Consider the following 14,882-nt stretch of genomic DNA (forward strand, 5'->3'; position numbering starts at 1 on the left):
TTTGTTTACCTGCTGTCTTTGAGAATGAATAATATGTCATCCCTGAAGGTGTCCCTGTTCTTCTCCAGGATGCCTCGTGCATCATAAAGCACCTAAAATAAAAACATTTGGTCAAAGACAAACTGCTGTTATATTAATGGTGTATAGTGCAAGCTTGTGAATTCCTATTTGAGCCACGTTGTATACAAAAACACAAGAGAGGAGCGGCCCATGCACGTTAATGCAGTCACATGTCGAGTTTAATCGGGCCTTAGCAACGCGGCATTCCACTGCCGCTTGCTCCCGGAACCACAGTAATGCGCCCAGATTGAAACAAAGATGATTATTTCAACTCACAATCCAAACCGTACACGTACGCTTACAAAAAACACTTGATTGAGAACAAGAGTTCGTGTGTGTGCGTGCGTGTGTGCGTGCGTGCGTGCGTGGGTGCAAGCGAGCTAATCCAATAAAAAGTCCACAATCCCTCACTCCCCTTCTTGACTCCAGGGGAAGCCATGAGATCCATACTGATGTTCTGTCATTTAGAATTCACAGAGGAGTCCTCCCTGTGGGTCGCTTTAAGGTTCAGTCCATTTAATTACACACAAAATCAAGTAGGCAGGTGACTAGCTTACTAGCTAGCTATATAACAATATCTGTTGCTATGCATGAGATGTTTGCCTATACTCTGTCTCAGAGCTTTGATTTGTGCTAAAGTTCAAACCTGAGGGTAAGGCATAGAACAAATAATTCAATTAGAGGAGGGAAGGCTGCAGTCATTTCCTCGACTAACATGAGAGGCATGTAACACACAGTGGAAGGGATGGAAAGAGGTGGGGGGCAAATGATCAGTGACCTCTTGGAATAATCCTCCAGCTTCCTTACACTTGGATAGTGCAAGCTAAAAAGTAGTTCGAAATCGTGCTCGAGCCTGTTTTTTGGGGGGGTTTTTTGGGCGCAATTACTACTTAACAAAGCCGCGCATTCAGGAATGGAAGACAATTTAAATCAATTAACGTAGTGAAGTAATTTCATTCAGCGCACTGATCTGTTCCTCTGAATGCTCCGCCTCTTCCTCAAGACAAAAAAATGTCATTAGAGGCCAGACCAAGTCATGCTGTAAACGCCATTGTGGAGTACTAACGTCAGCAAATTGTGTGTGTGTGTGAGTGTGTGTGTTACCTCTCCAGCGTAGTGCTTAATGCCAAACTGATGGTCGGTCACTCTGGGTTTCACAAAGTAAGGGTTTGCCTGACAAGAGAGTTTAAAACATCAACACCAACGTGACAAAATACGATTTTGAAAAACAATACAATTTTGATCCAGAATATTATTTTGTGGCTCGACCTGTTCCGTCTTTTTTTTTTATTGTGTGCACAAAGCTGATCAGGCTGCTCACATTTCAGCATTGTTGGCCTCGCATGCGAGAGCCAGACGATACGAAAGGCGAGGCGGGCGTGAGTGAGTGAGTGAGTGCATGTGAAGCACTCGTCCGACGTCGCAAAAGGCGATTTTACACTCCCGAGGCCCCCTCGGATCATTTTACGTAATTGCGTGCACATTTCTTAGCGTCTGGCGAAGCGTGAAAGATACGAAAGGTGTACGTGCGTGTCAGCCGACTCACAGCGTGTCGACTGTGGAGTTTTTCCAGGAGGGTGTAGTCGGTGCCTTTGGGGAAACGACTCTCCTCGTTGATAAGAGCCAACATGCCCAGTTTCTAAAAGACAAGGAGAGAGCAGAAGGTCAAAGGTGACAGCCAGAACCAGAGATAAGCTAAAGTCTTTCTCTACCTTCTCAATGAGATCCAGACATTCAGCGTTGTCCATCCAGTCAATGGCCTCCCATTGGATGCCCTCCCTGAAGACACATCGTGACAAAATGAGCGAGCTGCCGTTTCATTGTGGACTGCTTGAAATAAACATCACGTTGCCTGTTGTATTCCAGCTGCTCCAGCGAGAAGATGTGCTTGTTGAAATATTCCTGGAGCTTCTCGTTGGCATAGTTGATGTTGAACTGCTCGAAGCGGTTGACCTGGAAGAACAGGAGCACGCTTGAAATAAAGAACAGAAATGAAAATACACCAAAGAAATTGTCAACTTCTGATCACCTCAAAATTCTCAAATCCAAAGATATCCAGGATGCCGATACACTTGAAGTTGTCTTTGCCTTTAATCTTCTGGTTGATCTTCATGATGATCCAAGAGAAACACTGGGAGTACAGCGCCATGGCAACAGAGTCCCTCGAGTCCACGGCCTGAAAGGCACGAGGACATGCCCGGTTAGCGCCAGGTTACCCGAGGTTACCAGAGGTCGGCCGTGTTGTGTGGTGTGAGTTGCTGTGCGGGCAGGATTGTCTGTTTTCACAACAGCCCACCGTGTTTAGTGCCTTCATCTCCACAATGAGAGTTCACTTTTTTTTTATGCCGACTCATCTATATGGATAATAAAATAACTCAAGTCAGGAAAGAGGAACTATGGTTACGGATTCTGCATGTCATTTTTAAACCTCAAATGAGGCCCGTGAGCACAAACGTTAGCCCACCAACTGGTATAAACGCAGCGCCTGCTGTTTCTGGGTCCAAAATGAAACGGTGGCCGCCATCCATCATGCCCCGTCACCTCCTGCCAGTGAAAAGAAAGCCGGTGGCTCCGGGATCTCCGTCACATGGGCGAGAGGAGAAGAATGGCCGTTTGTCCCGGACGAGGGACGGAGGAGGGGTCTCGGTTCACGGAATGGTTGGGGGGGGTTCGTAGGTTGGAAGACCCCTGCGTAATGGCAAAAGGGGGCCTTTCTTACTGGGCCCAGCAGTGGAATAAAGCTGGCTATTTAGCGAGGAGCGGCTTCAAAGGGCGGACAGAACAAGCAGCACACAACAGCGTTGTGTCTTTGTTCCGTTTGGCAAATGAGCTCTTTTTGTGGTATGAATAAAACCATTCCTTCACATATTTCCTAGCCTGAGAAGACAAAGGCGGGGCTCAAAGAATTCATTCTCATCATCCAAACTATCATCATGGAACATTTTTCTCCTTGTTTATCTCAATTATATAATTTCCTAAAGGCAAATTGTTAATATGGGATATCATTGTTGTTTTGTTTTCAATCTTTAAAGTTCTGCCCTGAAGTAAATTACAATTATTAGAACATGCTGATGAAGATTAGGCCTCATTAATCATAAACTGAGGCAATGCCAGGCACACTGTGAGGAGAAGTCTCCAACTTCAACCCCCCCCCCCCTTCCTCCTCCCCCACCGCCACCCACCTCACCCCCAATCCCCCAATCATGAGCTTCATTGTGCTTTTGACTCAGATCACTATCGCCACGGTTTCATTGTGCCGGGAATCTGGCAGACAAAAAGCAGGAAATGGCCGGGAGTCACGCAAGCCATGTGAAGGGGGGGAATAGAAGTGTGTGAGAGCCAGAAAAAAAAAGAGAGAGCGCGAGAGAGAGAGAGAGAGAGAGAGAGGTGTCATTGAGGTAAAGGCGGAAAAGAATGTACACAATTCAATATTTTTTTGCTTTAATTAACTTCTTGTTGGAGCTCATTAGATCTTGTAATATTAGTTGTTCGTTACCTGCTCCACAGTGAGCGGAGAGCAGATCTCCTCTCCTCGGAGGATCATGGAGCGCTGGGTCAACACCTCAGACAGCTGGAAGGAGTCCAAGCCAAGCAGCTCACTCACGTTACTGACCACTGAGGACACACACACACATTGGTTGTGTGAGCAAGCTAGTATCGCTGATCACTAGTACACCTCTGCTTGAGTCTGAGGAATTCTGCCTAGCAACAAGTGGCCTAGCAAACGTTGGGTGTGATCGAGGCAAGAAGTGTTGCTGTTATTATTAGCAGAGAAGTTTGAGGATAAAGACTGCTTCCCTATTTAAGCAGGAGGTAACTCGGATGTTTGGAAAAGAGGCCGAACGGGGAACAAAAGAGAATGGCGCTCATGTTTCAGCCTGTTGAGGACTGTTGCTGCCATGTCGATCAAACTCAAGAGCTGAAGGCAGACACAGCACTCCTCCGGTTTTCTTTTCTTACCTCCTTTGGATGTGATTTGAGCTCCGCCCGCTGTCATAAATTCGATGTTCCCCATCTGGAGGACGGCGGACAGCAGCTTGAAGACATCTCGGATCTCCTCCTCGCTGAACTCCATCACCTGCAGCGCTTCCTGTGTCGCAACACGCAAGGGCCATGATGTGCTTCCATACAATCAAAATAACAGGATTGATTAACTATAAATAATAAATCACAATATTAGAATGAAAAACAAGTTTATTTTTTTAATCAAATGTACTTTCAATGCATACTTGGGAAATTAATAGTTAATAAAGCTCTTATTAATTAATTAACCCTATTGAAATAAAATATGTAACATATTTTGCCTTCCCCCCTTTAAACTTGCCATGTCCCATCAACATTTTTCAAACGTGCTTCTAAACATCTAACCAAGGCTTGTAGCGCCCCCTGGTGGTGGAATACTGACCATGACGCTGTCAAAAAGCTGCTTGTCATCCAGGCTGCTGTCCTGCACGCAGCCTGACTGGCTGAGGTAGTGGTAGGACTCGGGACCGTCAGAAAGCAAGTACATGTCTGCGACAAAAGACATCAAAAGGATTCCTAATTGGTTACAAAAACGATGCAGAAATAAAAACAGGCCTAAATCTTCCAAGCAGAAATTTCCACCAACCTCTGTGGTCTTTGTCAGCCCCTGCTAACAGCGCGTAGAAGATGTGGTAGTTCCGTTCTCCGGGATTTTGACGCACCACTCGGTTCTTGAGAAGCGAGAGCAGATGATGAGGATCGCATTTAATCAAATGTTCTAATCTGTGACGCGGTTTCCTGGTTGCCTCAGGTGAGAGCTTTCAACACATGCCTACCTTTTCCAGCAAATCTGATGACTGGAGTCAAGAAGAATAGCAAATAAATGCCTATTCGAGATTAAAGACATATTCCACAGAGACAGCATTTTTTTCCAACATTATAAAGTGTTGAAGGATACAATCGATGATGCAGCCTCCCTGGATGTTTCCATTCTGGGAGAAATGGAGCTGGATGAACTTGCCAAAGCGACTGGAGTTATTGTTGTACACCGTTTTGGCATTCCCAAACGCCTCCATGATTGGACTGGTGAGACAAATCACAGCAAAACATTACTCTGCAAGTGGAGGATACTCGAAAAATTACTTTAATTGGAATTTTCAATGTAAAACATCATCGTCTGCATCTCGTGGCCAACACTGGAATTACAACCAAAATCACCACAGGCTCAGTTTTCCTTTCTGCTAAATTCTAAAACATTTCTACCTGCTTTGGATGAGCGCCTGCTCCACCCTGGTGGTCTTCTCCGATGGAGGCGCACCAGCTGAGTTCTGACTCATCACCGAGAGGAACTTGAGGAGCAACTTGGTGCTCTCCGTCTTGCCGGCCCCGCTCTCGCCGCTGACAAGATTGGGCAACATTTAGCTCGGAGCGCAGCGGGTTCACGCGGTGGCTTTTGTGGTTACCTAATGAGCACACATTGGCTGTCGTGCCTCTTCCACAGGCAGCGGTAGCACTCGTTGGCGATGGCAAATATGTGAGGGGGCAGTTCCCCCATCTGGTGCTTGCTGTATAAATCCACAGAGGCGCCGTCGTACAGGCCCGCAATCTGCTTGTAGGGATTTACGGCCGCCAGAATGGAACCTATGTTGGTCTGGAGGGGGTGGAGACCATTAGTTGCACCTTCAACTGCACTACATTATTAATGGACACGGAACAATAATAAAAGGATACCCAAATAGAAAGTGCTAATGTATATTTCCATTGTATCATGGAAGCAACATTGACCAATTCCAGGAAGGCAATCATTTGCAATATGGGACCCGGCTCACTCAACGTGTTCCAACATGGTTCCTTACATAGATTTTGTCTGTCTGGTAGCGCAGAAAGAGGTTGTGCATGATGGCGGCTTCGTGTAGCTCGGCCAGTGTGGACATGTCCTCCACTCCGTGGACGCTGCTGGGGTGCATCGAGTAGGCCGTGTCCTTGCTTAGCTCCGTCTTCTGTAGGTATATCACCTGGGATCGCAGATACAAAAGATGGAGAATTGACATCTATCCGAACACGTTGCCCGGTATTTATTAGAGGAACCGACGACCAGGAAAAAACACGGAGAGGAGATTCGAGCCCACAATGTCACATTTTGTCTCGGCCGGAGTTGTGCTTCTTTTTTCCTTCGGGGCATTACGGCCAGGTTCCATCCCAGCAGGGAGCAGACTTCTTGGCTTTAGATTAGAAGTCTGCCGAGTCATCACAAAAGGACTTGGTGCCACCTGACGGCCGGCTCAAAGATTCTGCTGAGTGCGGCCGATTGCCGATCAACTTCTCGGGAGGTCTTTTGAGGAGGAAATAAATCGAGATATCGACTGGCCACGGCTGCCTTGAATAAGAGATGAAGCTACTCTGCTTTGTTGATAAGCTCGTCATCGATTTGTCTATCGAGATATTTCTAGCCTCCAATAATGCGTTGGAGAGCTTCATAAAACACCATCCAAAAATGTAGTAACTACAAAAATAGCACTGGACAGTATTTTACTTTGTAAACACAAACAGCTATAAATTAGTTCAATAGAAATTGACAAATTAGTTTGTGCATCATGATTGGAATTTTATAGACATTGTACTGCTCCTTCTGTTGTGTGCGCTTTGGCCACTAGAGGGGAGTATATCACATAATATAAGCAGAAGACTATTCTTGAAGCTCCTTTTACTCCAGTATTGGTTGTGTTTTGCAGAGAATAAAAAAATTATGTTAGGCCTCGCTATATGTCCATACGCTCCACCACTTGGTCTTTTTTTTTTTTTTTTTTTTTTAAATAATGATTTTATTTGAATCACATTTTGAACTGGAGGGCACACACGTGGCAGCCGGTCCCCCTCATACTTTAATGTAGGTCATTATGATGCTAACTTTTTTTTTTAGGTGATACACAATGCGGAAAGTTTGAAAACCACAAACTCGAATGTGCAATATGTTCTCCCACGCCGGTGGTTGAGTAATTCTAGGCAGCACGTTACTGGAGAACGGGCGTGTGCGAAGCCAAAAGTAGCCATAACAAATCGGTCATGTGGGAGGATTTGAAGGAGAACCACCTCAAGAGGGAGGAAAAGACAACATTTGTGATGATGTCATCCCGCCAGCAGATTTACAGGCAGCTTTGTGTAAATATTTCACCCTTTTTACCTCAAACTGACAAATGAGTGGACGAGCTAGCTACCTTGTAGCACTTGAGTCACTTAGCATTCAGTCAGATCACTTACTGTCTGTGACTGATGCGATTATCAGTGCTTACAAAATGGACTCTTCATGAAGGCACATCCGCCACTTCCTAAAATTCTTTACATTCTTACATTTTTGCACGGAGTGAGCAAACAAACGAATCCCGGATAACAAATAACTGTGAGAGGATATGATCAGGTTTCGCTGTGAAAACAAATCAAATCTAAACATCAAGTTGAGGAATGTCTATTCATAGCCGTTGACACACACTTCGCATCGACTCAATCATTTTTACTTGGTGTCTCTTTGAATTCAAGCGAGTGTTTGTTGTGGATCCGCAGTTGTGTTCGGATTTCACAGCACAAGCTTTGGGAAGCCTCGGGGTGTTTTTTTCACCGCTTAAAACATCTGAGAGGATCGCAGAATACCCAGCGGGAGTTTAGGTTTGACCATCCCTAGCCGTTTTGGTCTTGAATATATATTTTGTTTCTTAAAAATTAGGGTGAAAGTGACAAGACAAGTAATTCAGACAAGTAATTCAACTGGAGTGCTGAGTTGTCTTGTTAGCAAGAACAATGGGCGCTCTACTACAACGACATAGATCTTGGACTGGATATCAAGGATATAAATGTTCAAATGGCTTCCCGTAGAAACGTCGTCTTTTGTTCCCTGCCCCGGTGAAACCACACCCTGTTACTGCTGCTGCTTTGTTCAACCGGGCAGCGCCACTGAATATTCCAAGAGAGAGGAGGGGTAAATCCCAATTTCATCCTTGGTTGGCAATTTGGCCTTTTAACACCACTTTTGTCGGAAATTGTAAAATCTTTGGGCAAAGTGTGTTCCAAGAATAAATCCATGTTTAAAGTAGAAAAGAAGTAAACAATCTAAAATGAAATTTAGTTTACTGTAGGTGACCACTGACACACTGTTTGTGCGTGCCGCTCTCCAGATAACAAAGACGCTATTATTAATCCAGCTAGCTGGAACCATCTGCCCACATTAAAAAACACATAGACAGATGGACGTATGAGTATACACAGACACACACACACCGCAAGACCTCTTAGCTTTTTGTATCCTCTCACCTGATCCCTCTGGCTGGAGTCTACGACACAATGACAAATGCTGATATGCCGCTTAATGTGACAGCGGCCGAGTCAGGCTATTAAAGGCCAGACGCGCTCGCCTAGGGAAGCTGCAAGATGAGCACTTTAGGCACCCGGCAGCACCAGTCAACCCACTGGTGATGGTTTATTACAGCCCTGAAGGTCTGCCAGGATGCATTTACCAAAACAAGCTTTGACTAACAGCACCTGTGTGTGAAAAGAGTCCAAGACAGGACTTCAGAGGAGCTCAAATGAGATGTTTGACTAAGAACTCTTTCACTTTCCTGTTGTTAGTGTGAAAGACAAGACTGCAATTTTGACTGTTCTGTTCAGTCCATCACAGGCGATTAAATGGTTTCAAACTTTGGGGGAGGAGGGTTAATGGAAACAAAAGCTATTTTAATTGGTGTGTTATACAAAGTAAATTCAGTTTAGTGAGTCTGTTCACTCAAAAAACACAAATGGAGGATGGAAAATTAAATTTACCAGCTAATGGAAGGAAGTACTTTTTAGCGTCAGTCGGCCTATTTAGGAAAAAAATGCTAACGCTAGCTTGGCAGACTGTAAACAATTCTTCCAAAAAAGGAGCTGCCGGCTATTTATTGTTACTTCCGGTTGAAGTTTAGAAATGAAACAAAAAGTTTTGATCACGTGGAGAGAAATAGTTTTGAGTTACTTTGCCAAAAAACTGTGGGATACTAGACAACAAAGACTAAAAGGAGGGAGAGAACACACATGAACGTTTTGTTTTGTTTTGTTCAAAGCTATTTCTCACACATCCATCCTCACTGCACTCCCTCCATTTCCGAGCGCGGGGAGAGCAGGATTTCCTCCAGACACGGACAGATAAGCTCGTTCTCCACAGGCTCACAAAAGGTGTTGATCCCGCAGCGGGCGAACGTAAAGCACGCGTACGTGAACTTTCCACCCGCCTCCTAAATACACGCTAGGAGGCAGCCATTTTGTCCGGCCTCTTACCTTTCCATAGTCCGTGGTGAGGTCCAGCGATGTGTCATCGCAAGAGCTGACGGTGCATGGGAGGAGTTGCTCGTGATGTCTCAGCCACAAACGGGAGCCCTGCAACATCGTTTTTAATCAACACCTTCAATCAATACATTTTTTTTGGACTTAGTAATTCAAGTTATTTATTTGTCATTCCAGGCCTAATTGGCAGTGCCATTGTAATTTCCGCGATAGTTTGAGATCGGATTCCAGTGAGTCAGATCACTGATAAGTTCCTGGCGTTCCCAGACATGAATTAACAATGCGATCGCCAAGTGCAGTAACAGGAATTATCAAGTGCGCTTGTCATTTCCTCACCGCAAAGGAAGATGCATTTATAGACCTGGAAAACATCTCCCAGTGATTGGAAGACAATGCTTTTTTTTTTTGCCGGGGTCACAAACAAATGTGCATTTTTCACCTGATAGTCAACGTTGTTGTTCATCAGCTCCAAGATGCAGGAACCGAAGAACAAAAGGGAATTGTGTCCAACAGAGCATAAAAAGCAAAGGGATCAATATGCACAAATTCCACTTGGAAACCTAACACGAGACAAGGTCACCACTTTTAGACATCAATCCTCATTAACTATTTAAAAGGAGCAGCCACGTGTGCACGACTCAAATCCACGGGGGCAAAACATATGACGTCAGACTTCTGAAAACAACCAATTGCTTAGAGACTAAGGGATGGGGGGGAAAAAAAGGATGTCTCATTCTGAATTGTGCGCAAAATCCACAATTACAGTTGCGAGGTTTGTGACCGGCACCGGCTCGCCGTGTCTGGCCTACTCAGGGGAAAAGCCGCTTCACGCTGGAGTCCAGATGATTGGGATTTATTCCACAGACAATCAGGTGCTGTTATGTAACTGGAAAGTACGGGATCATATTGTCCTAAATTGCTGCGGGTAGAAAAACATTTTGCACAGGCTCGGAAGCTCGGGGGGCTTTGCGGGTCTTGACGCTGAGTCTTTGATGATGATGGATTCTGGACAGTAATCATTGGGTCATTGAAGAGAATACAAACGCTTTGGCAGGTTTTTCCAAACATTTGCAACCCAATAAAAATGTGTAGAACCATCAAGTTGTTTTTTAAAGGGAGTGACTATTTCTTTTTTTATAGTTTTGTGATCACAACAGTCTGACGCCATCTCCCTGCAACAGACGGTTCTTTCCGACCAAACTCCTCCCCCTTGTAGCAGCCTTCATAAAGAGTCCTTGTCACCAAGTCGGGACAAAGGCGGCTCGGAAGTTAACCAGGTGGAAAGATCCCAAACAGAAGCCAGCTGGGAGACAATGGGCACATGCCAAAAGCAGCCCCGGGCCTCCAACGTCAATAGCGTAGCGTGGCCTAGATGACCTTCCTGTCTTAAACACAGAAGACCACTTCTTGCAAACATGACAATCATCAAGTGGGGTGGAAACGCAAACTTGCTTCTGCTCAACAGATGTTTGCAGCTGGAGATTGCCTTGCATTCCTCAAACTGCATGTCACGGTACAGGCGGAGGGACACGACGACTTCACAAGAGTGATCCGAGTCCCCGAAGCCTAAATGGTCCCTCAGCCAAAGAATTTTGTTTCTACAGTTTCTAGCTAGCATAACAAGCCATCTGGAGAGTGCTAACGAACGCGCCTTGAATATTTTAGTGCTTACACAGCACAAGGTGCCCGCGGACACAAGTATCAGGTGAACGGATCAAAAGTCAACACAAAGAAAGAAAGCGAGTCAACCAAGTTCAAATATGAGTAATAGATGCTAATGATAATGCTAATGAGCTAGCCGCTGACTCCATAGCAAAGATGAAGGAGGCATGACGGTATTATCATAACAATACAAATTGAAAATGAGCATTAAAGTGACCGTAAGGGTTTAAAGTGGACAAATATATTGTGTGCAATCCAGCCTGGAGCTAAAAGGGTGAAATTAAAAAGCCACCATGAGAATTCTCAATTGTGCTACATCCCCAAGATGGCAGAATAAGTTGCCTTATTTTGGATCTTTCTGACATGAAAATTGGTTTGCACACGAGTGTCCATTAAAAAAAGCCAATGTGACGATTCCCCGTAGGGTTAGATCCACAAGATAGCGGGATCAGATTCCATTCTTTGGATCTTTCTGACATGTGACCGGACAAAGTCGAGCAGTAAAACTGAAACAAAAAGCATACTTGTATTTTTTTTTTATTTAAATGCCTTCATAACAGGTCAGGTTTTCTATCTTTGATCAGAATGATAATTTCTGCACAGATTACAAACTGCAGACTATTTTGAAGTCGTTGAAAAGAATGCAGGGTTTGTTTATTTGTTGTCAAGCAGGAAGTCAGGATTTCACCTAGATCTTTGGAATGCTGAGTGAGAGCTGAGATTAACCGAGTAGGCCGAATTTAGCTGGGATGGAAAACTGGGCAAAAGGTCTTCCAGGTCATCAAATTACCGACGAGTGAAAATTACCCAGAATAAATCAGTCTGTCTTTGTTTCTAGCACGGCTCAAGGGTGGGCCCGATGTTAGGCTGCTTGAACAAATCAGATGATTGAAAGCAACCTCCAACATCTGCTGTATAAAGTCAAGATGATGAAGGAGGCAGCTGATGAGAAATTAGCTAATGGAGGAGGAGGAGCCCCGCGGGGAACAGGGCTTCCCCCAGTCTGCTGGGGGTCTTAGAAGCTGTCTGCAACCCCCCGCTGAGCCCTTAAGATAGAATGATAGTCGACATAGTAAGCACAAAATGTTCATATGAAAAAAATCTGACTTTGTTCTGCTTTGAAGCAATTGGATGAACATACTGATGAAACAATAACAATCTGGCAAGCAGTTGCGTGCAAATAAGGTCATCTGCACGGGTGTGTCCAAGGGGTTGGACGGCCCCTCCCCCATCGGAGTCTGACAGCGCAAGTCGACTGTCATTCGCGATGCCTTGGAGAATACGTAGACAGAAGGAATGGATTATTTTGGAGAGCCTAATCGTTTAATTCATTTCTTAAAAATTGTCATTGTTTTTAAAGGGGCAGTGTGTAAAATACATCGCCATCTAGTGGTGAATGCTAATTTCTCCAGATAGCAATATGTGATCACAAAGGACTTCTAACCCCAACTTGAAGCCTAAAATGAAATTGCAAGGTTAACAATGTGGGTTACAACGCGGTACCCACCCGTTGCTCTAATCCGTTTAAGTCGGAATCATCGGAAAATGAAAAGCACAGGCAAGAGCGATGAGACACAACATATTCCATAAGTCTCACCCACGACGAGGCTACCAAGGGAAAGTCGGCATCTGGGCCGATCCACTGCAGTAATCACTGGCTGGCTATTATTAAGCTGTACCGCGAGAAGGGATTTAAGTTGGACTCTTATTACGAGCTCATAGAGTCGGTCAGGCAAGGTCGAGGCCAAGAGTCGTTTAGTGTGCCAGGCGAGGTTGCGGTAAATACCGACTTTAATTTTCCTTGGCTAAGCATCCCGGATAAACACACGGCATGCAAATCTAGCGGACATCTATCCTTTTTTTTTTAAGAATCAACCCAACTAAGACTACATCCGCTTTCACACTATTTATTAAAGCAGGCTCTTCTGTTTCGCCAGCGATTCTTTAGTGCATGGTTTTATAATTTAAGAATCTTTGTTTTGGATTTTTGTCGGCTGAAAAGGACAATGGGAGCCCGAAGGCACTTTGATGTCAATTTGAGTAGCCAGCAGAGGGCGGTACAGCGGCCTGACATTGCTGAAAAGGGATGGATTAAAGGTTAACGTTGAATATATCAGTCTAGATTTTTTTATTTTTTTGTCTTTCAGCTTCAACACAGTCAGAAAAGGAAGGATGGATGTTAGGAGACACGGCAGCATCCCAGCAAAGCCCATTTAAGGGCATCGAACGGAGAATGACTAATCGGAAAGCGAGCACAGCAGTACGGGGATTTGAAATTGTGACGTCACTGTGGCAAGTTACAACCTCAAGCGGATAATTACGGGTTTCGGTCATGATGCGATCTTCTTCAAATATACTCTGTAGGAACATTTTTAAATTTAGTTTCCTTACTTTTTTTTTGGGGCCAACTGAAATCAGAGTGCAGCCCGAAGCGTCTTGGTTTTTATATCCATTTTTTCTATTCATTGGTTCTCATAGTGTGGTTAGCATAGCAGTATAGAGTTCAGTTGTATTTAGGCTCAATGGTTAAGTCAACATGGCTGTGAAAACACTGAAGCGTCACTCCGCACGTTTACTCTGTTTCCATCATCAAAAGCTAATAAATAGCATCAATGAACTTTTCTATCGTTACAAACGCAGCCACTTTAATTATAGAAGAGTCGGGTGATGACATTTTGCAGAGGGCTAAAGCTAACACCGACTGCAAGGAGTCAGCGGGAGGTTATCGCAGCTCTGACCGGCTCGCTGATAAAAGGGCGGGGGTCAGGTCACAGATGCCGGAAATGTAAATACCAGCTAGCCAACCTCAAAAACATCTGATGATTGATCTGTTGCTTGATTGTGAATTGTTTGTTTATATGTTTGACCAGGAAAATTGTAGAAGAGGTCAAGTAAAAAGATGAAATGGTGCTACAATATAATTTTGGGGTCTGGAAAAACTCCCCGTGTTTGGTCTGAGATTTAAAAAACATTATTTCAAAATTCCCAAGCAACAATACTGCCATTTTATTTTCCTTCCCTTCCTTCCTCGCATCCTCGCCTCACTTCCTGACTCCCTTCCTCGCCCGAGGTGGAGTCGCCGTGATCTCAGATGGCTTCAACAGCTGGAGCAAATGACAAGCGCGTTAAGTTACCATTTTTATAACAAAATTCTTCGCAAGCATTTTAATCCGCACGGCTCGAGCTTAAAAAAAGCCGACCGGACCGAATGTTTCGGGATGGGAAGAATGCAGGCGGTAACCCAAAGACCGTGGCACTTCTACACGGGACGGGATGACATGCCGGCACGGCTGGGAATTTCAAGGGTCGGGGGTAGGAATACCTTCAGGGGGAAGGAATTTGGCCTGCAATGCGAGGGTCTGCTAGGAGGACGTTTGCGGGTGCGCAAAGATCTTCTCTTAGCTTCACAGAGTGAGGCAGCTGCCACTTTAAAGGCCTCGGACTCGCCAAGTTTAGAACTGAATGTAGCGACTCGACAGGATGCTTGACAAAGGCTATAAAGACTTCGTTTCCTCCACGGGGAGCTGAAAGACACAAATCGGCACCCAGTATATCATCAGTCAGAGGTTAAAAGGCAGGGCAGGGTGGAGCGGGTGTGGACTCCAACCAGTGTGGATGGACAGAATGCCCTTAAGTGGGGGTGAGAGTGAATGCTCTAATTGTTCTGGGTCAGGGAAACTGAAGTGGTATCAAACCGCAGCGATTTAGTACTCCATCCACACAGGAAGGTCTGAGACAAGCAATCCAAAGCCCCAACCTGAGTGAGGCAGGCATGTCAAAATCCACAATACTGCCCATCGGATCAGACATCCCATTCCCATCACTGCTTGTGTGAGTCAGAACCGAGTGACCCATCGAGTCTATACAATGATGGCACCCCCCTACAGATG

The 14,882-nt window shown here is 45.0% G+C and overlaps 1 protein-coding gene across 2 annotated transcripts in view; it reads right to left on the reverse strand.

The window, feature by feature from the left end:
* Positions 1–14,882, reverse strand: part of LOC119139893 (unconventional myosin-X-like) — a 31,231-nt gene that overhangs the window by 15,699 nt on the left and 650 nt on the right. Inside the window, exons 2-17 of one of the 2 annotated variants that reach the window (XM_037280954.1) lie at positions 9,325–9,423; positions 5,880–6,038; positions 5,487–5,674; positions 5,287–5,421; positions 4,982–5,106; positions 4,860–4,873; positions 4,670–4,754; positions 4,466–4,572; positions 4,021–4,150; positions 3,557–3,675; positions 2,090–2,236; positions 1,913–2,013; positions 1,773–1,839; positions 1,607–1,699; positions 1,165–1,233; positions 10–92 (exon numbers count right to left, since the gene is read on the reverse strand). In XM_037280954.1, the coding sequence (XP_037136849.1) occupies positions 10–92; positions 1,165–1,233; positions 1,607–1,699; positions 1,773–1,839; positions 1,913–2,013; positions 2,090–2,236; positions 3,557–3,675; positions 4,021–4,150; positions 4,466–4,572; positions 4,670–4,754; positions 4,860–4,873; positions 4,982–5,106; positions 5,287–5,421; positions 5,487–5,674; positions 5,880–6,038; positions 9,325–9,423 (1,721 nt within the window). Of the gene's footprint in view, positions 1–9; positions 93–1,164; positions 1,234–1,606; positions 1,700–1,772; positions 1,840–1,912; positions 2,014–2,089; positions 2,237–3,556; positions 3,676–4,020; positions 4,151–4,465; positions 4,573–4,669; positions 4,755–4,859; positions 4,874–4,981; positions 5,107–5,286; positions 5,422–5,486; positions 5,675–5,879; positions 6,039–9,123; positions 9,230–9,324; positions 9,424–14,882 lie in introns of those variants that run through there. The other variant, XM_037280955.1, reaches the window with a different exon arrangement.

This window comes from Syngnathus acus, chromosome 21 (assembly GCF_901709675.1).
Source record: "Syngnathus acus chromosome 21, fSynAcu1.2, whole genome shotgun sequence".
Lineage (NCBI taxonomy): Eukaryota > Metazoa > Chordata > Actinopteri > Syngnathiformes > Syngnathidae > Syngnathus > Syngnathus acus.